Raw genomic sequence first — 21,351 nt, forward strand, 5'->3', positions numbered from 1 at the left:
TAGGGGCTATTTAAAAGACCCATCTGTCTAGGGCTAATTTTCTAACAGTGCAGCACATAATGTAATATCTTAACATTGGAATGTGGAATGTCTGTCAGGAGAGCCATTTGCGTTGTCACAGATGGATTATTAGTATTTATCCCCTGCTGCCCCAACAGAAGGACCTCACATTGATTCTAGAGAACTGGCCAGAGAGATCTATGTTAGGCACTGTGTTTGTCATCTCTGCTGTGGGTCCAGTTTTGTACTTCAGTGCCCAGTAAATGTCCAAGCAGCCTGAAATCAGTAATGTAATAGCCAAAGGCAAAGGATGCTATTTCTGAATCTGTAGTTTGCAAAAAAAAACCAAACCCAAACCGTACAGACTCATGCTGTTGAGAGAGTGGGATGTTACTGCATTGGTCCCAAAAGTAGTTGGATAGGATCCAAAATGGTTTAGCTAATCATTGTTTAATGGATGAGTTTTTGTGTGAAAAAAGAAACAAAACAAAACTTGCTACCCTACCAATACACTGGGCTCAATAAAAAGGCTGTTTCAAATTGGAGAACCAAATTGGGACTTCTTGTAAAGATGCCAAATGGTTCTTTCATAGCTCTCTCTTGCTACACTGTCAAATTTACCCTTTCTGCAGACCAATATAAGTGTGTGGGAGGAAACCATTCCAATCATTTAGTGCAGGAAACAAGATGAAGTAGAATTGGGGTTTCTGAAAACAGAACTTCCCATGTCTTTCCTTGAGTCCTTTTGCAGGTAATGCTAAGAATTCTGCTTTAGAAAAGGGGTGGGCTGACCACAGGCTTGCAGAGTCTACTTTAAAAATAAATAAATTAAACTCGCATTCCAAGATCCATCAATGGGAGCCAGGTGTAATATTGTGGCTCAGAAGGACAGATGACATAATAAAGGAATGGAGTGCTTCCAAGCAGGTTCTTTGCACAGTAATCCCACACAGAAATCTATGGCTGGTTTCCCCTTAAACGTTCATCGTTTTGGGTCATCTAATTTAGGGTGGAAAAGCCTTTTTGTTAAAGCCTGTTGCTAAACAATAGGGAGTTTGAAGCCTTGCAAATCTACTGCCGATCACCCAGGGACCTACTAGTAAGTCCCAAGGTAATCCCTGTCCACTCCTGCTGTAGAATACTTTTTCTAGACTTGAGGGTTTGATTAATGCTGCATATAATGCCGGAAAAAATGGCAGAAATGCATTGTCCTGTCCCTATGAAAGCAAGTGGCCTTAAAATACACATTACAGGTAACCTGTAATTTTTGTCATACAGAAATACATATTTTTTTCATACAATTTTTGCCATACAGAAAGAAGCAGCTGGGCTCCCCTCCTAGAAGTATGGCCTCTCCCTACGTTAAGTAATGGCAAGTAAAATATTTGACGTAGTGCCAGAATGTAAGCATCTTGTGCATGCATAATATACGTTGGTGTGATGTCATCATGCAACCACAGGTCTTGATGAAAGCAACTTCTGTTGTGATGTGGCACGCACAGTTGTCAAGGGAGCTTTCTACTTCTCCCCACTGTTAGGTTCCATGGGCAGTTCCATTTTGTTCAGTTCCATGGGCACTTCAAAGTGCTAATTCACAGCATTACCATGTACTTAGAGTCCATCAAAATACATAAAGCAAGCTGGTGAATGAGCTGCATGTGAATGATTTCCCCTGGAGGCATAAGGTTTGGCTGCAGCACATGTCAGTTTGATCCACTTCACAATGGAGAGGTGTGGGAGGCCCCTTGAAATACTGCTAAGAATTTCGGAAGGCCACTTCTGGAAGTAGTAATTTGCATTGTCTAGCTCCTCAGTACAAAAATGGAACGCAGAGCCAAAGGCATAGAAATGCTGTTTTGAGTGGGAGAGATATTCCATGCAAAATATTCCATGCAAAAACTGACCGAATAATTATCTGAGAAAGGATTCATTTTTTCCCAGGGTTATCTCTTGGAGGGAGTTTTGCTCTTGAAGCAAGCTGGGTTCAGGGCTTAATTTCTTGAGGGATGCCAAGGCTGAACATAAGAGGTGCCCTGTTGGAGCAAACTAGATGTCCATCTACTCCAGCATCCTGTTTTACACCAGATTCATTTGGGAAAGGCACAAGCAGGTTTTGAGAGACAGGAGCCTTCACCTGCTCCCTGAACCCTGCCAAAGCCACATTGTGTAGCCCAACCCACATGTGTAGCATGTGATTGCTCAGAGGCAAGGGATATGGACATTGTAAGGCTCTTCACATGAACAAATTCCTGATGGCTAGGGTGGGCAGGGAGGGGAGGCAGAGTTGGACTTATCTCCACCCCCCCCCCATGATTGGCAGGAACCTCCGATGGCTGCTTAGGGTTGCCTATGTGCACAGCCTCTTTAATATTACTTCATATGCTCTAGGCTGATTCTTGGCTTTCAGAACTGAATTGAACTCTTCTGAACTCTGCCCCAAACTGAACCTCAATTAAAGAGGACATACAGCACAGGATGGGCAACATGACATTGTTGGTGCTTATTTTTCCACATGAAGTTGTCAGTGGGTGGGTTCATATGTGCAACATAATTTGGATGATCATGAATGAAATTGCTTTGCCCACAGCTTTGCAGCCTTACCCTCCCATCTGATCCTCCTCTAAAGGAAGAGATAAAAAGCCTTCATTTTTGCTTTCCAATTAACCACAGTTCTCTGATACACCCACACTCGAGGAACTGTGGTTAGTTCCAGCTGTGGTTTGTTGGAACTAAACTCTGTGGTCTCAGCAAACCACAGAGTTTGTTGTGGGACCAAAACTCTGGTTTGATAATTAACTTTTAACTCTTGCCTACTGAGCAAAGAGGCATCTTTTAAAGTGATGGTTCTCTTTTATTTAGCAGGGAGAGATCAGTTATCCCTATTCAACCCCATTCCTTGACTTCTCCAGTAGCTGTTGCTGGTGTCCACATTTTGTTTGTTTTTAAATTGTGGGTACCTTTAGGACAGGGAACCATTTTCTTATTTTTGTTCCTTTCACTATGTAAACCACTTGGATAATGCTTTTGTTTGATGATACCCTGGTTTGTTACCAAGCCACAGTTAGAACTATCTACAGTACTCTGAGTTTGGATGCAGTGAGTAACTGTGCTTAGTTTAAAAGTGGAAGCTTTTGAAATTCTCTGGTGTGGAGGAGGAGAGGAGAAGGGAGATCACTTGTATTCACAACGAGGGCAGGGCTATGCATGATTTAGTATATTGGTGTGGTTTTTTTGGTTGATCCATTCCTTGATCTAGGCCAGCTTTTGAATGGTGCTTTACTTTTAGTTCAGTCCTGGAGTAAAGGCGCGGCTAACAAACAACCAGCAGCAAAAGCATTGAAAGTAGACTATACTTGCCTCTCTGTAAATAAGATCTGTTTCATTAAACCATTAATATTCCCGATTCTACTCCACTGCCTTCTCCTTGCATGCCACAAGTCTTTCCTCCGGATACTACAACTGGTAGTTTAGATTATTGTCTGAACCTGCCCACCGTAATTCAGACCACCATGGAATGAGCTCTGGCCAAATGAGTGTCTCATGGACTGGTTTTGAGAGGTTCTCAGAATAATTCAGCAGATATCATGTAGGCAACCCCTCTTCTTGTGGCCCTCAGCATTCTCAGTTTTGAGATAAAAACTGAAGGAACCCTTGTCACACTAGCAAGACTGCATGCACTATGGGTATAACTTCATTTCTTGTGGCACTGTGCTGGCACTATGCCCGTCTTCAGCGATTAATTGCAGAGAACCCATTAATTTGGCCCATGCTGCAAATGTGAAAGCTGAACAAGCAAAGAAGCACTCTATACAAAAGGGGTTGGTGGAGAACTAAAAGCTATTCTTAGTCTGTGTCTACTGTAGCATGAGGTTTCATGGTTATGTGTAAGCTTCCCCTTCTGTTGCGGATAATGATAATTGGGAGTAACAACCAGTGTGCTAACTTTGCAAAATAAAAAATTAAAAAAATGCTATTGGGATCTCAAGATGACAGTTTTCCTAATGCATGTTGTTTCTTCAACTCACATTTTATATATAGTTAAACTGAATGTGAGCTCACAGAGGACCATTAGGATACACTGCTTCTTTTAGGAGCGAATGTGTTTGCTCCCAATGTGTGTTTAATAATCTATAGTCCTTCCTTTAGCAATGAGGGATGAATGTTAAATTCCCCAAATGAGAGCATATTTTTGTTAGAGCAACAGTTTCACATTAAGAACTTTCGGCTGTATGTCATCCACACCTGGTGACTTGTTAATTTTTTGCCAATTAGCCCTCTATCAGACTATGGCCTCCACCAGACTTAGTTCTTAAAATGTCCTCGCCAAATAGGGATGTGCAAACTGGTTCTATATAGAATCAGGCTGGTTCAGAGGCTCTGCCTCATACCAAACTGGACCTGGTTTTGTTCAGAGTTTGAACCAAACTTCCCGGGCCAGTTCGGGTTTGATTCAAGGGGGAAAGGGAGTGTTAAAATAGCAGATAAAAATTGTAATCACTTACCGCTGGCAGTGGTGTGGGAGCTGTGGCGGCCTCAAGGGGTGCTCCAGCGGCCGCAGGGGGTTTGCAGCATTTCCCCTTCCCCCACTAGCCTTCCTGTGAGTTTCCTTGGGCCGTTTCAGCCTATTTCAGGCTTGCTTTGGCCCTCTGCATGGGCATGATGGCCTTTCCTTTAAACACATATGGCCCATGTGCATGCATGGAGGCCCAGAAAATGCCACAGCAGCCACCAGCAGTAAGTGATTACAGCTTTTATGTGCTATTTTAACACCCCTGCTGCCTCAAACTGGACCCGAACTGGTTCGAATTCAAACCGAACCGGGCCCCAGCTCAAGGAGTGCAAAACTAAACATGCCAGTCCAGTTTGAATCTAGTCTGGATTTTAACTTGAACCGGGCAAACTGGTTTTGTGCACATCACTATCCCCAAAGTCTGTTGGTTTGTGCTACTAGCAGTGTGCCTGCTGCTGGTGATACCATGTGCTACAAATGAAGTTTTGTTTTGGGTTTTTAAATGTGCCGTTTTCAAAAATGTGTGAAATCTTAAAATGATGCCTTGCCTATGAAAATCCTTTCAGCCTTCCTGAACCAATAGCTTGTCAAAACCAAGTGTGGGCTTCTTTTACTCCGTTCCCTTGCCTGAATGCCTATAGCCAAGTCAGCCATCCCCATGTTTGGGTTTATGGCATGCTCTTTCCCCTAATTACTAGGACCATAGAGAATTACTGCTTTCCCACTTCCCCCTGATGTGTTTAGAAAATTAAAGAAACTCCATGTTACAGTGGATTCTGCTTCTGCTCCTGAATTCTATGATCTGCCTGCCTGCCTGTCCTCCCTCCCTCCCTCCCATTTTGCTTCTCTTCCCATTCCAGTCTGGCAGGGCTAGAAAAATCCCAGGCAGACAAGCACTTCGGAATTTTAATTCTAGTATTCTGAACTTCTGAAATACTATTAAGCAACTTAAGCACTTCATAATTGGATGCTGGGCTCTTTCTAAATATATATTTGTGCCTAGGAATGTGAAATGTACATATTTTTTTCAGCTCTGCACCAGAAGCACACACAAAATGTCTTCCTTCTGTTGCTGTAGAAAATATGTGGGCCCCTTGCAAACCGCTGCCCCAGAAGGCTGCCTTGAGTCATCCAGCGCTCAAGTTGGTCCTGCCTGTTGTAATTCCTAAGCATTTTTCTGGTATAATTATTTTTATATGACTGCTCAGTGTTTCATGCTGGAGTGAGCTAAATTATGGCCTGTATAAATCTTGTTCAATATATAAAACTTTTAAAAGATTTTGTACCCAGACATTTATGTGTGCCTTTGAGAGAAACGGGGGCTATAGGGAAAAGGTGACACTTGGGATATGAGAGCTATTTTCAGGCAGTGGTTACCATAGATAGAATTCAATGTATATTGATTTAGAAGCCTTAGTCCATAGTAGAATAGTTTGGTGATGAAATGGTTTATCTTCACTAGATTAAAGCCAGGCTTGGAGGAAATAAAGCTAACTAAAAGTTATGAGCAGGCAAACAGAGCAGCCAAAATAATTTAATTTAAAAGTCTGAGACTTTCTGAAACATTTGAACAAGGGGGAAAGGAGGAGCCATTGCTCTGCAGTAGAGCTCGTGTTTTGCATGCAGGAGGTCCCAAGTTCAAGCCCTGGCATCTTTTTATTAAACAGTTACAAGTTACAAGTTTTTTAAACAGTTACAAATAGCAGGGCTGAGAAATACCTTTGTCTGAGACCTTGGAGAACCACAGCCAAAGTAGACAGTACTGGACTAGATGGGCCACTGGTAGATGGACCATTGCAGTGTTCCCTTTAACAGGGATTCCCAGATGTTGTTGACCACAACTCCCATAATCTTTTCCATCCTGCAACTGTAGTTGGTTGAGTAATTAGTGTGAGGCAACTTTGGTTGTTCTCATATGATTGTTTGCAGTCAGGGGCTTCTTTAAAAAAAAAAAATCTGTGAGGCAGCACATAGAGCAGGGGTGGGGAACCTTGGCCCTCCAGCTGTTTTTGAACTACAACTCCTATTATCCCCAGCCACAATTAGTCTGGGGATGGTGGGAGTTGTAGTTCAAAAACAGCTGGAGGGCCAAGGTTCCCCACCCCTGACATAGAGCCTCTGGAGCTTCTGGCCAAGGTGGTGAGACTGCAACTACTTGAAAATCAATGAAAAGTGGGGGAAGTGGCTGTTTGTTTGTGTGGCCTGGACCTGAAGCTTCAATTTCTCTAGCGTTTGAGCCACCATGTGATTAGTTTCTAAGAAACCACCATGCAGCATGGCAAGCACCCTTCAAGGAAAAGACATAGGATCCAGGGTTAGTGATTTAACAATCATTTCACTTTGTGGCCATATGTTGTAAGACACATTCCCACTCTGCTTTGAAGCTCACTTCAGGGGTAATCTTGGGCCTGTCCCTGTCCTTCAGTCTACTCCAGTGTTGTTGTGAAGGTAAAATGTATGTGGGTGGGGGAGAAAGAACCATGCATGCCTCCCTGAGCTCTTTGGAGGAAGGGCAGGCTATAAATGGAATGAATACTAATAATAATAGCTGCCTTTCCATGCAGGTAGGAATGCCATGGGGGCATTGCTAAGCAGCCTGCCAAAAGCCATTCGAAACCAACCTTAAGCTAAGTTTCTTTGAAAACTATGTAGGCAATCATACAGATAAATAGATCCTCTGAATCTTAGCACCCATATCTACTGTTTTCATATCGTGGTAATTTTATGTACATTTTTGTACCCTTCATTCCCAGGCTTCCTCCACTCTGCTTCTCCCGCGCCACTTCTGAATATACTGTGAAAATCTCTATATGCACATGTATGCACTGCAACACCATGCAAAACTATTACTTTCTTCATCAATAAGAACATGTTCCTTGCTTATAATAAATAATTATGTAATCATTGATTATGTAATCAAATAGTTATGTAATTAGAAACTCCATCACAGTTTTTAGAAAGTTTGTTAAATCTTGGCTTTTTATCCAGGGCTTTACATGATTGTTTTATTACTGCTTCTGTGTGTTTTTATCTGTGTACAGTTTTTGTTTGTATTTTATATATTTTAAATCAGATTTGTTGTCATATTTTTAGCTTAATACTTTTAACTGTCATTTTTGTTATATGTTTTTTTAACTTTTGTAAACTGCCTTGGGATTGTTTTTAATGAAAGGCGGTATATAAATTTAACAATAAATAAGAACAATAAAAACTAGCAATGGTATATGTGTGACAAAAGCATGATGCACTTTAGAGAAAGACTCTCCCTAAACCACTGTTTTTCAACCCGTGGTCCGGGGACCACTGTGGGTCTGCGGAGATTTGAGTGGTGGTCTGCAGCTGGGAGGTAAATCCCCCCCAACAATGGAGGAGGCAGTGCCAAATTAACCTAGGGCCCCGCACTTTGTCTTGTTTCTTAACTGCTGCCTTTCTTTTTGTCTCCTTCAATTTACTTATTATCATTTGCATGCCTCTGACCTTTCCTTTCCCCACCCTTTTAATACCTACATGGAAGGGCAAGTTACAGGGAAAGAGAGGAAGTATAGGCAGGAGTGTTTGCAGACTCAGCAGGGCCACAGCCTTGTGCTGGGGGACGGGCTTTTTGTCCCATCTCCAAGCACAGGCTCAAGGAGAGCCCCGATTGGTCGGGGCTAGGAAAGGGGCGGGGGCGTGCGCTTTTCATGTGGCTCCCTCACTTCCCCTTCCTCTTTGGTCTCCGGCCAGCATCCCTTCCTCCCTCCCCTCAGCGCATAATGGCCTTCAGCTGGTCATCTTTTTGGAAAAGGCAGGAATGTAGACTTCTTTATTTCTCTTCCACGGGTGGGACAAGTTGGAGAAGTGCGTGGCAATGGACCGAAGCTTGTGCATGAGGGATGGCTGGAAAAAGGGTGAGCTGGAAGTTTGAGGGGGTCAAGTTCTTAGGGTGAGGTAGCAGTCCTGCTCCTTTTTCCTTGGAAGTGACTTCTGAAATCAATGGGCATTTACTTCCAAATAAATGTGTGGAGTGCAGGGTGGGGAGTGTGGGAATGACTTTCTCCAAAGTGGAAGTGCGTGCATGTTTCCAGGGAGTTTACCCTTGGTTTTGTAGCGATGTGCAAATGTCGATGCTAGTTGGCTTACTTTGCCCACGAGTATGAGAATAGATAAAAAGTTGGAGGGCTACTTCTGAACACGAGGGAGAGACTGCTGTGCCTTGATCTCCGGATTGTAGAGTCGCCCCATGGACTGGAGCGGCCGCTGGTGGGTCTCGGAAGAGTGAGGGTGCATGTGTGCACCCGTCTAGCTTTAGCTTTTGAAAGACAAGAGGAAGATCTTGCCCAGGAGAAGCCCGCGGTGGCAGTGGGACGCTTCTTCTTTTCTGAAGAGCTGCCAGCTAGTTGGTGGGATTATATACAGTTTCACATTAATTTAATATCTTGTGTGTGTGTTTTATCAGTATGTAAGCAGAATACATTCGTTGTTAACAAATTTTACTTTATTTATTAACTGAATACATATGAATACATACTGAAGACATATTTATTCAACTGGGCTTTTGCAGGGGTTCTCAGCCTTGGGTCCCCAGATGTTGGTGGTCTTCAACTCCCATAATCCCCAGCCATAATGGCCAAATGTGGAGAGCTTGAATGGGGTTTGCAGGAGAGAGGGCTTGACCTGCATACAAGCAGGAAACCCTCCCTGGATGGCCAGATCGGCCGCCCAAACAATTACCAGCTCCATCACAGAGCCTGTTGGGGTGGTGAGGTTCAGGGGCCTCCCGCCCCCCGGCAGTCCCAGAATGACCCACAAGAGTGTACAGGGCATTCTGGGGATCCCCCTGATGCTGGGAGGCTTGTTGTAGTCTCCTGGTCAGGAAGCTACTTGTGAGTTGCTGTGGCACGGAGTCATGCTGCAGTGACACACAAGCAGTTAACTGTGTTATACTTCCAAGTAAACATACACAGGATTGTGCTTTCCATTTTTCTCTACTTAAAAACAAGGTTGTGAAGGTTTTAAAAAATACAGATGTACCATTTAAAAATTGTAGTAAGAATTTCAGAACACATCAGGACTTAATATATACTATTGAAATATGTTTATTGCTAGAGGCTGAGAGGCCACATATATACACATGTTTCTAGGAGAAGAAATAGAATTCATTCTATCAATCTCTGCACTTGCTACCAACAATGAAGGACTTTTCTCATCTAGGTCATCCACCATTGTAGATTTAACCAACCTTCATTTTCCAAATAGTCAGACATTAGCCAATGTCTGATCACTGACCTGTGGAAAAATCTTTGGCAGTGTTACAAGGTCAATGCAATGTTACTTGCCAGTGTTAGTGAAGGAATGAAGTAGATAGAAACGTAGGCCTATAACAGACCCCTGAAAGCTACATGAATTGTTTCCACTGATACAAAACTTCTGTTTGCACAATGTCAGCACTCATTTTCAGAAACCAGTTTGTAGTATGTTGGATGTTCTTCTACTCCAGGTTTTCTGTAAGTGTTTGCAAGATGGTAGCCACTATTGACAGAGTGCTTAGCATTTTCTGAGGAAACTGGATCAGACCTCCCTGTACTGCTCAGCTAGTGAGAGTAAACTATAGGCAGAAATACTGACATGTGAACAACAGTGAAAGTGTATACTTGGCGACAACATTGTAGTTGAATTCAAGATTGAAATACATATCAGATGAAAACAGTGGAGAATACATAGATCCCACATATATAAGACTAATACTTATAAACATCTTGGATTCCCATGGAGTAGGCTGGGACACCATCTGGTAGGGCAGTGATGTCCTCGTCTCCAGCATCAAGAAGGAGCCTTCATGGTAAGTGAAGACCAGTGCTTCGTTCTCTGATGCCTGGAGCCAAGGGCTTCTCTCATTGGGACATACCAAAGCCCTGGCCAAAATTACTCTTGGATATTGATCAAGATGCCCAGATGAAGAATCTTGCAAGATGGTAAAAGTGTCTCTTTTCGTTGTTTATGAGAAAGCCATGTTGTTCTAGTGTGTGAAGAGTCAGAGAAAGATCTCTTGCCGCCGCAATCTTGGATGGAAACCTCAGAAGCAGATCATCTAAATTACAGAAGATGTGTACTCCTTGCAGTCTTTAAGTGCGCAATCAAGGGTGCCATCCTTTGGTGATGCCAGTTCATGGAGAAGTGGAGAGCAGGCTCTCAACAGTATTGCCAATTGCTCCATATCTGCCTGGTACCACAGGACATAGTGGAAGCCATTGTCAACAGAGCACAGTTCTATGTGCAAAGGCTGGTCCCCTCCTCAGCTAGCCCCACCTTGGGTTCTTGTTTTTCTGTGTTATGCTATAGTATAGCCAACATTAGGAACTAGCTATGATATAAAGATATAGTATTTGATTTGACTATACAGAGCTGTTGTAGCATAATGACCAAGAGATTCAGCTGTAAATCAGGATGTCTCCAGTTTGAATCTCATCTCTACTGGGAACTCACTAAGCGTTCTTAGGCAAGCTGCTCCTTTTCAGCCTTAGCTCCCGATCTGCAATATGGGAACAAGAATATGTACAGGTTTATTGCAAGGATTTCATTAAGATGCAACCTGTGAAGTGATTCACACACTCAAAAAGCACTTTACAGATGCTTTTTATTACAGAAGTAGATAGATACTAGGGTTGTGCGTTGGGCCTTCTGATGCCGATGGATTTGTAGTAGGGCTGTGGGAAGGATGACACATGTTCACTTTGCAGTAGGCTTGTGTCCGAAACGTAGGAGGCCATTATGAAGGCCTCCGAAACGCTTCGGCACTGGGGGCAGTTTCAGCGCCGAAACGCCGACGGGGGTAGCACTTTAAGGGCGGGGGAGGGTGTACTCACCCCTCCTGCCGCATTTCCCCCGCTGGCGCGCTGTTGATTTTAAGCCCCTCGGGGCGGCAGCTTTCCTCCCTGCCACCCCATTTCCCCCGTCGACCGGAAGTCGCCGGAAGTCGCGAGCGCACATGCGCCCAGGGTGCAGTGGAGGGGGGGGGAATATTGAAGTCAGCACAGATAAATTAACTTTTTAGAGTATATCCAGCCAGTTGCATATTTCCAGTACGGAGAAGAAGATTTGGAAAATCACATTTGTAAGATGAACACTACTTGGAAAAGGAGATTCTACCTCTTGAACTGAATGGGAGCCATTGACAACATTTAATTTGCCCCTTTGGATGTTTTGTTTTGGTGGACAAATGATTTTTTGCTAAATTAATCCTATTGTCTCCTTAGGATAGTAGGATGTTGTTGTTACTAAATAATGGCCTAATTGTTTCGCCCTTGGAATAAAATAGAATATGCTGCAATTTTGCTGGGCTAATTAAATTGAGATTGTTATTGAAATAATGGTATATTATTATTTTACTATAGGCATTTTATTGGCAATTGAATTTTTAATTTTATTCCGTTTACTACTAGGTTTTGAATCAGCAGTGGACTCTACAGTTAAAATTATTGACCGTCTAAAACTTAATTGGGTGGACGTGGGAGATAATTTCCCATTACAAGATCTTTGCTTTGTGATTTATTAGAAACAGCCTTTAGGTGCACAATTTTTATTTAGTAAGTTCTTCTCACTCCACCCCAATCTTCTCAAGAGAGTTTCAAGAGTATGACCACTAGCTTACTTTAGCTTAATTAGGAGGATTTTTTTTTTAAGTAATGCAATTTATATTGGTGCCCTCCAGCATCCTTTCTCTCTTTTGCCTGTTTCATCTACAGTAAGGTTCTGAAAGGCCGGAACTCATTCATTTCTCCTCAGATGAGCTGAAAACACTCTATTGGGCATGGCTGTTCAATGTCATTAGCAAACTATTTTTGTATTGATTTCTGTTCTAGTTTTCTCTCCAGTGCAATCATTAGAAATGCCTTGAAATAACCTCTAACAACATGTTGTTCTGCACAAGAGTATTGTCCAAGGCTAGTTCTTGCCATGATTTGGAATGTACTGAGTCCATATCGCTAATTGGATTTGGCTATGCAGTGTCACAAAACCAGTTCCCCATGAGGAAAGTCCTCAGTGCTTCCTCTAACTTGGTGTCAGGGAGGGTTGCAGTGGTGCGAACACTTTTCACCTCTGTTTACAGCCACGCTGAAAAAATCACAAAAAGGAGGACACTTTTTGCAGTGGCAAAATTGTGAAAAATATCTCCTTCCGCTTTGTCTAAGGCATAGTACTATCAATTGTACTGGCAAAAATTCATCATGTTTCCTTTTTTTTCTAGAAATCTGCAACTATTCCAAGGTTGCTGAGATCCATGCTGGAAGATCCCATTTAGGTCCTTCCTGTAGTCACATCAATTCTCATTGTCAAGTGATTAGAGACAAGTGCTAGGAATTAGGGTCTTATTACTGCAATTTTTCTGCACCCATTTAGAAATCCAGTGAAGGGGTCAACATGCTAATGTTTGGCTTGCTGCATTACTAGATTTTGCAGGCAGCTGTTTTCCACAAACATAGTTCTGACATGCAAGAAATATAGTGTAATATGTCTGCTTTCCCTTCTAACAGTCAATATCTCAGTAATGTCTTTAGACCAATGTCCAGGGAGAGTGTCCTATTGTTGATGGACCATGTATGCATGTGTGTGTGTGTGTGTTAGGGATGTGCGAACCAGTTTGAATTCGAACCAGGGTGGTTTGATGGTTCAAATTTGAACCAAACCAGCTATCAGATTCGAGCTGCAGGTTAGAATTCGAACCAAACTGGGGGTGGTTTGGTTTGAACTGGTTCAAATTGGTTCGAACCTCCAAAAGTGGGAGGGGTGGTAGCTGGCACCCAGGGGTACCTACCACCCAAACCTCAAAGCAATCGGACACTCGTACGATTTTTTAATGAATTTTTGAAGTTTATTTTTATTTTTCGCTCATTGGGTATAATGGGACTCGAACCAGCCCATTATTCCCTATTGTGGAGCACCCATGGGTGCCAACAACCACCCCAAACCCGAAGCAATCGGACACCCCTAGGATTTTTTATGAATATTTGAAATATTTTTAATTATTCTTCTCATAGGGTATAATAGGACCCTCTGTGCACTACACCACCACTCACTTCTCCATAGGGAAGAATGGAGGCTTCAGCAGCCCCATAACTGCACTTGGAGGGTGCTGGTGTGTCCCAGAGCAAGGGTGCCAACCACCCTTTTTGGCGTTTTGTTGTTTCTGAAGTGTTCTGAGTGTAGATTCTTTGGTAGAATATAATTTTTTCAATGACAAACCATGAATCCACTCTCATTGCGAACTTTAAAGACACATAAACTTCAAAAATCACTTAAAAATCAGCCCTTTGCCCAATTCCTTTCAAATAATTCTGATAGCTTCCTTGCCCCCCTTGGGAACTACCACCCACCACACTCCACTCTAGGACACCCCTTTCCCCCCAACGTGAAGCTATACATTTTCTGCAATCCTCATTATTCCCTATGAGGAATTCCAAAATACTTTTAAAATTCACCAATAATCAGAGGAGTATCCAATTGCCTTGGGGTTTTGTGGGTGGTAGGCACCCCTGGGTGCCTGCCACCCACCCCTCTTTTGTGCCCCTAGGTGCTCCACAATAGGGGATATAGGCTGGTTCGGGTCCCATTATATCCTATGAGAAAATAATTCAAATATTTCAAGTATTCATAAAAAATCATAGGGGTGTCCGATTGCTTTGGGGTTTGGGTGGTTGTTGGCACCCATGGGTCCTCCACAATAGGGAATAATGGGCTGGTTCGAGTCCCATTATAACCTATGAGAAAATATATATATAACTATATTTCAAAAATGCATAAAAAACCGTATGAGTGTCCGATTGCTTTGGGGTTTGGGTGGCAGGTACCCATGGGTGCCAGCTACCACCCCACCTACTTTTGCAGGTTCGAAGCAGTCCAAAACAGTTTGAATTCAAACCGAACCAGGGGGGGGTTCGAACAAAACCAAAACCAAACCACCCTTTCCTGGTTTGAACCCGGTTCGAATTCAACCCGAACTGGGCAAACCGGTTTTGTGAACATCCCTAGTGTGCGTGCGTGCAGGAGCAAATGCATGCAGAACAAAGGATGAGCAGAGTCCTGTCTGGATCTCAAAGTGCACGGACTGAACCTCTCTCTCTCCTCCTTGCCCTATGGAATAGGCCTGGAGGTACTTTTGACTTTTCCCATCCCTTATTGTTCAGTGAGCCTGGGAAGTGGGAATGAAATTGAGGCATTGCTTTCTCTTCTGTTATCAACAATCCTTCTTAGCTTTAATGATGAGAGGGCTCTTCTGCAGGGCTTCACCCCCTTGCCCCCCAAAAGGGTATCCTGTTTCAGTAGCATGATAACCTGTAAAGAATGGTAGTCATAATATGAAGCACAAAATATCATTTATTGGCTTGGTCTTAGTGGAATTGAATGGGACACAAATTAAAATGTTTTTTTTTTAATGGACACAAACATCATGTTGCAGCTGTTTGGGGCTAATGAAATGAGCCCAGACAAGGTCAAGCAGCTAAACATTGTGCTGGGAATTGCCAGCATTCAAATGTTTTCTCCATATGATCTTTTTTCCACCCTCCCCCGCCCCCTCCTCAGCCAACTGCAAGCTGTTATCTGTCTCTGGAGAGTGATGAACCCTCTGGTTCCAGCAAACTTAAGATTAATTTCACACCTGGTCACTTAAGTCTTCTTTCCTCCGATTGTGCTGTGTATGATAGATATTCCCTCAAGGGAACAAGCTGTTATCTTGTGTACCTTGGACATTGGTTGCATTACTGCCACTTGGCATATGTTTTTTAAGGGAAGTAGAGAGTATAGGGCATTATTTGACTTGACCTTAGCTTTGAGAGTTCACCTACTCTAGAAAAAGTGCCATTTCTTCCCAGGGCATGATTTCTTCTCCTTCTTTTTAAAATCAAACTGCCCATTTGTCCAAATGAAACCAGACTGACACTCAGACAGCCACAGATGCTGGTGCTGATTCAGTTTGCTCTTTGGAGATAACACTATCAAGAGGGTTAACTTCATCTTCCTGCAAGAAAGCAGGCTTTCTTTTCCTGGAGTATTTGAGTCTTTTTCTAAGGAGGTGTTTGAAATCAAGCTTGAAAAGTCCAAATGGAATTGGAGTTGATACTACTTTTCATTTGCAATCTGTCAAGGTTAAAACACATTTTAAAAAAATAATATTGAACTGCAACTTCCCATTCTGAACTGATAGAAAAGCATAACTTAAAGTAGTAAAAGGTGATAATATAAGGTACCAAATGCTAGGGAAAGTGAAAGAATAAAAATTTTTAATGTCTGCAACACTAAAAATGAACAAAAAAGGAGAGGGAGGGAGCAACACTTGGCATTTTATGTTGCTTCTGTTGAGCATCATGTTTCTTGCCTTGTGAGTATGCTTGCAAAATTAATTTTAAAATATTTAAAATGTCAGTTTTTAAAAAGTTTGGTTTGTTTTAAGAAATCCTGCTACTCTGCCATTTCTCTTTTTTTTAAAAACCAAGATTTATTTATTTATTTCTCAAATTTGTAGAATTTGAAACTTCCGTCCCTGGGCAGTTTACAACATAAAACAAATTAAAATTAAAACCTTAAGACAGTTTAAATCCATGGTCAAATTAAAAGCTTGGATGGGGGGGAAAAAGAGTCTTTAGGGACTTTTTAAAAGTTGTCAGAGATGGGGAGGCTCTTATTTCAGCTGGGAGTGCATTCCAGAGTCTCAGGGTGGCAACAGAGAAGGCCTGTCCCTCTGTAGCCACCAGACGAGTCGGTGGTGACTAAGGACGAACCTCTCCAGATTATCTCAATGGGTGGTGGGGCTCATGATGAAGATGTTCGCTTGAATACCCTGGGCTAAAGCTGTTTAGAGCTTTATAGGTTATAACCAGCACCTTGTATTTTCCCCGGAAACTTACTGGTAGCCAGTGTAGCTCTTTCAGTATAGGAATAATATGGTTTCTCCAAGATGACCCAGAGACCAATCTGGCTGCCGCATTCTGTACCAACTGCAGCTTTTGGATTATGTGCAAAGGTACAACCATTGCAGTAGTCAAGTCTATGTATTACTATTATGAGGCCATTTCTCTCAAGAAATTGACGCAGCTGGTGTATCAGCCAAAGCGGAAAGAAAGCACCTCTGGCCATTTCCTCAACCTGGGACAGGAGGGAGAGGTTAGGATCCAGAAGTTGTAAAGTGGCGGAGGGGGGGGCGGGATTTGTGGGTAATCCTGTGCAGTTGAATCCACCAAAGGATGAACTTATTTCTAACACATCAGATGTAAAGGGGGAAAGGAATAAAGTTACATTTCACATCAGACTGGCAAACATGAAATGCAGGTGCTGTGCTTCCCTTAGAAAATGAAGGTATTCAGGGGTTCTGCTAGCTTTGCCCTTTTACCCAGCTTTTCAATGCCCTGACATTCATTATGTATGTTAAAATCACCAGTGCCTGAAGTCCCAGAAGTCACCCATTCTGAATGGCCAGGCATTTTTGCCAGCTGAGTTTGAGTTCAGTGTAACCCCTGGAGCAAGTGATTTCCTTGAGGAGTGGAAACTTTCCAATGGTAACAGGCCCCCAAATGGTACAGTTTCTCATTCCAGTGGGGGATGCCATGTAAAGTCCTGTTATAATAAAAGCTCTAGCCCAGCCTCCTTTTCGAAAGGAGAAACCCTCTATTGTTGACAGACTTGCTTGGCAATGTTCCTGGCAGAGGGCTTTGGTGTGTGCAGAACCTAGCTGTGTAAAGCTATTTAACTTAACAGCGGCTCTGTGTTGGGAAGGGTGAATGAAGCCTAAGGAGAGCACTGCTGTTTCTTTAAGAAGGATGTGACTTGCACATCAAGCATCAGGGTTGTTATGTGGGGGCACACAGTTCATTAGCACTATTTTGTAAAGTGAATTAAATGTTTGTAGTAACAAGCAGATTAATAGCATTGGGAATGGAAGTCTCTTTCTTTCTCCCCTGCTGACTAAAAGCTACAAAAGACTGCAAAAATGGAGTATTCTTCACTCTGCCAATGTACCTAAACCTTGTGTCTCACCCCCCTCCCCCGTGGGAAAGAGAGAGGGAATTGCCATGTGTTGGGGAAAGGGTGGAAAAACATACAGCAAGGACTCACTAACCTGTCTGAAAATTTACATGGATGGACAAGAAATTATTTGTTTGTCAGAAGAGAATGGGGCATAAGCATTCATTCCCCAGTTAAAAATTAGATACGATGGATCAGAACCTCTAGAAGGGTGTGTAGCAGGGGGGGAAGTGTGAACTTTTTGAGTAAGGCGAATACATTATCTAATTTAAGATAAAGATCACCATAATTTCATGTTAGGATCATATACAGTTATGTGTTTTAAATATTACTGTCCTATAATTTTCTTTTTGGCTGCTTCTCTCATTCAGCAAGGAAGAATAATTTCAGAACTGGATTATAGGTCTCGACAAGCACAAAAATTCATGGTTACAGACATATAATGTTGCCATTGAGATAACTGAGGATTCTGAGAGCATTTCTCTTTCTCCATAGATAATTTATACTGGCTGATGGTGTACAGCGTATCATTGCCAGTATGATTCACACCTGGGCTGCTGCAGACTTGTAAGCAGCCCCGACACTCTTGAGAACGAGCAGTTGTGCAAACAGTACTACCGCCGTTACTCCTTTTGTGGCAAATGGGGATAAATGTGATAGTGCCGCTTGTGTAACTGCTCATTCTCAGTAGTGTCGAAGCTGGTTACGAGTCCTCAGCAGCCCAGGTGCAGATCATACCGGCAATATGGCACTGTGCACCATGTTGGTCATTGATATTTTACTACTTCATAAGATAACTGGTTTCTTTGCCATACAAATTGGCTGGCACTGCACGTTATAGGTATATTAATTCTATACAAATTTGTCTCAAATAGTTTCATTGATTCCAGCCACACAGAGTTAGAGATGACATTTGCCTTACCCTTACCCTATTGGCCTTAAAGTTGTAATTCTTTTTCAATTCTGCCTGCTTGCTAACCTCACATTCTGCTTAATTTATCCCCCCGCCCCGGCATTAAAAGCTTCCTGAATAGCAATTTTCCATTTTATTTCTATACTGATGATTATTTCTCCCCAGATATGTAACCTTCAATTTCTCCAGCTTATACTACCTCACTCATATTTGCCCATCTCTTTGTGCATGTCAGATTGTTATACATTTCTGATGCATCCTATGTCTCCCTGGAGCCTACTATCCCTTCCTGATTTTGGCATCGTTTGCAGTTTTTAACGAACATGAACCAAACACTGTCCTCTCTACCATTGTGGAAATGTATAGAAAGAAACAGTCCACGTCTTCCAACAGATGGCAGCGAGAATCCACTTAATGGTCGCCTTCCATTTCCACAGATTGTGGTGTTGATAGTCACACTGTGTGTATATATCTAATATCAAAACAGTTACTGTAGCTAATATTGTATTTGGTCACTGAGTTCTACTGAGGCCATTTTCTGCCCTTTATGTTCCCGCCTGCGGATGGAGGTAGCATATCAAGCAGAATTAGCTCTAATCCAGATTCTATTATATTTTTTAAAAAACTGCTGCGGAGTAAGAACACTCAAGCCATCAATTAAAGCAAACAACCTTTGGTTTACAGGGATAGTTATGGGTATAGCAATAGCAATAGCACTTACATTTATATACTGCTCTATAGCCGAAGCTCTCTAAGCGGTTTACAATGATTTAGCATATTGCCCCCAACATTCTGGGTATGGCATTCAATGGCCAATGATGTTCACACCATGGAGGTATGAGACCTGATGTCGAATCTGACATATTGTACTGCCCTACAAAATCAGAACCATGGGAACACAATTTGGTTAGGCCCTCCATTCGCCAATGCACTCACTGCATAGGCTGGTGTCAACAGCAGGGCTGAGTGTTACAGCACTAATTCTGCCTGCACACCAACCTCACATTCTCCATAATTTAGCCATAATTGTTTAAGAAGCATTTGCTAATATGTGCCTCTGAGCATATGGGGAGTATTGTTACCTCAGAAGGCAACAACTATAATTGAGCACAATTGGAAAAAGAACCTTTTAGTCAGAATCTTCTGATCACAGTTGATACAAGGAATGCTTACCATAGGGATGGAGGCTTGCACAGCCAAGTTGCATTTCCATGATTATGACTTTGTAGGCCAGTACAGTATCTGACTGGACAGCAGGTGTCATACCACCATGGCATGAACATCATGGGCCATTGAATACCCTTGCTTTTTGCAACTTAGTTGGAGCTGCCACATTGATAACTATCTCTATAAACCAAAGGTGGGGTTTGTTTGTTTGGCTTTAATTGAATTTCCTCACTCTTCAAGACAGAGGCTCAGATATGTGCCATACTTAATATAAGTTTATTCAGTGCAAGGAGAGTGAAACTATTGCAAGGCCTAATAAAGAGGCAGACATGAGTGCTTGAGTTTAAAACAAGCCACAACATTGTTTGACAGACATGGCAAATCTAGTAAGTAGCTGATGTTTCCTCAACGTGATGTTAATCAGGCATAAACAGGTGCGGAGCCTGACGCAGGGTACGTGGTCTGGCTCCTGAACGGAGTTGCATTTAACTCCCGAAGGGGCCGCGTGGTCCCTTCGGGAGCTAGACTGGTGCTGGTGCTGCGTTTGTGGCGCAGCCAATAGTGGCTGTTCCCTGCCTTAAGGGAAGGCCTGTTGCTTCCCTGTTGCTCCTGGCGGGTGGCCTGGCTCGGCGCCACCTGTTGCTCCCAGCGGCCAGCCCGGCCTGCCGCCTGCTCTTCCCGGCCGGCCAGCCACTGGCAGGAGCAGCCCGCTTTTTCACCTGCCTGTGGTTTCTGACTGGTGGGCCGGCCGGAAAGCCGGCCCGCCACCACCTCGACCCGCCAGCCAATTCCCGGTGCCCGCCCCGGCCCACAGCCGCCTACTCCCGGCGGCCAGCCCAGCAGCGGCCACATCACTATTTTCTTCCCCGTCCCGTTGCTAATTAACAGCTGCTCGCAAACTCTTACGAAAGCTGCCACACATGCGATTAGCGACGGGTATGCCTAGGATAAATATATATATGTTGTTGTGAAAGAGAAACTCAAGTATGTAGTACCGCTCTGGGCTCCTTGGAGGAAGAGCGGGATATAAATGCAAAATAATAATAATAATAATAATAATAATTAATAATAATAATAAATGCCAACAAGGAAATAATGATCTGCTATTACAAGTCTAGTCCAACTACAAGAGGTTATTTAAAAAGAATGTACCAAATTTGGAAAGAGAAGCATCCAGACACAGAAATAACAGAACAAAGGCTAGCAGACCAGAGAAGATTCATAATAAGAAATAAAGTATTCACAGGAGTTGAGCTGGAAGAACTGCAAAGAGCAACACAGGCTCAAGATATGGTTGAAGAATTATCACCAATTGAAGAAGTTGCTCAGGCGCAGGTGGAGGAGGTGTTGGAAATCGAGGATACCACTGTTGCTGAACTGTTTCAAAATCAAAACCAGGTAACCTCCCCTTTGCCTTCACCTCAAAACCCAAATGCCGTTTAACAGAAAAGCAACAAGAACTAAAGCAAAAAATAACTGAGCACATGAACCAAACAACCACCAGGGTTCGACTTCCCGCTCTAAAAACAGTTGCCAAAAAACAACTTGCTCAGGCATTAAAAGATGTCAATGCTGCACTTGCAGAAATAACAACCAATAATTTGCAAGAAACAAACCAACTAATGTACAGTGCAGCAACAATAACAACACAAGAGCTTGGATATAAGATCAGTGGACCTGTCAAAAAAGAAAGCAGTACATCACCTAAATGGAAGATTAGATTAGAAAATAAAATCTCCAGGCTTAGATCAGATGCTAGTAAATTGAA

At 42.8% G+C, this 21,351-nt stretch overlaps 1 protein-coding gene across 5 annotated transcripts in view; it reads left to right on the top strand.

The window, feature by feature from the left end:
* Positions 1 to 21,351, top strand: part of PTPRG (protein tyrosine phosphatase receptor type G) — a 799,529-nt gene that overhangs the window by 127,676 nt on the left and 650,502 nt on the right. Inside the window, exon 1 of one of the 5 annotated variants that reach the window (XM_053287904.1) lies at positions 8,343 to 8,397. The exons of the other annotated variants lie outside the window; for them this stretch is intronic. Coding sequence (XP_053143879.1) covers positions 8,358 to 8,397 — 40 coding nt within the window. The 5' untranslated portion in view covers positions 8,343 to 8,357. Of the gene's footprint in view, positions 1 to 8,342; positions 8,398 to 21,351 lie in introns of those variants that run through there. 5 annotated transcript variants of the gene reach the window in all.

Source organism: Hemicordylus capensis, chromosome 2 (assembly GCF_027244095.1).
Source record: "Hemicordylus capensis ecotype Gifberg chromosome 2, rHemCap1.1.pri, whole genome shotgun sequence".
NCBI lineage: Eukaryota > Metazoa > Chordata > Lepidosauria > Squamata > Cordylidae > Hemicordylus > Hemicordylus capensis.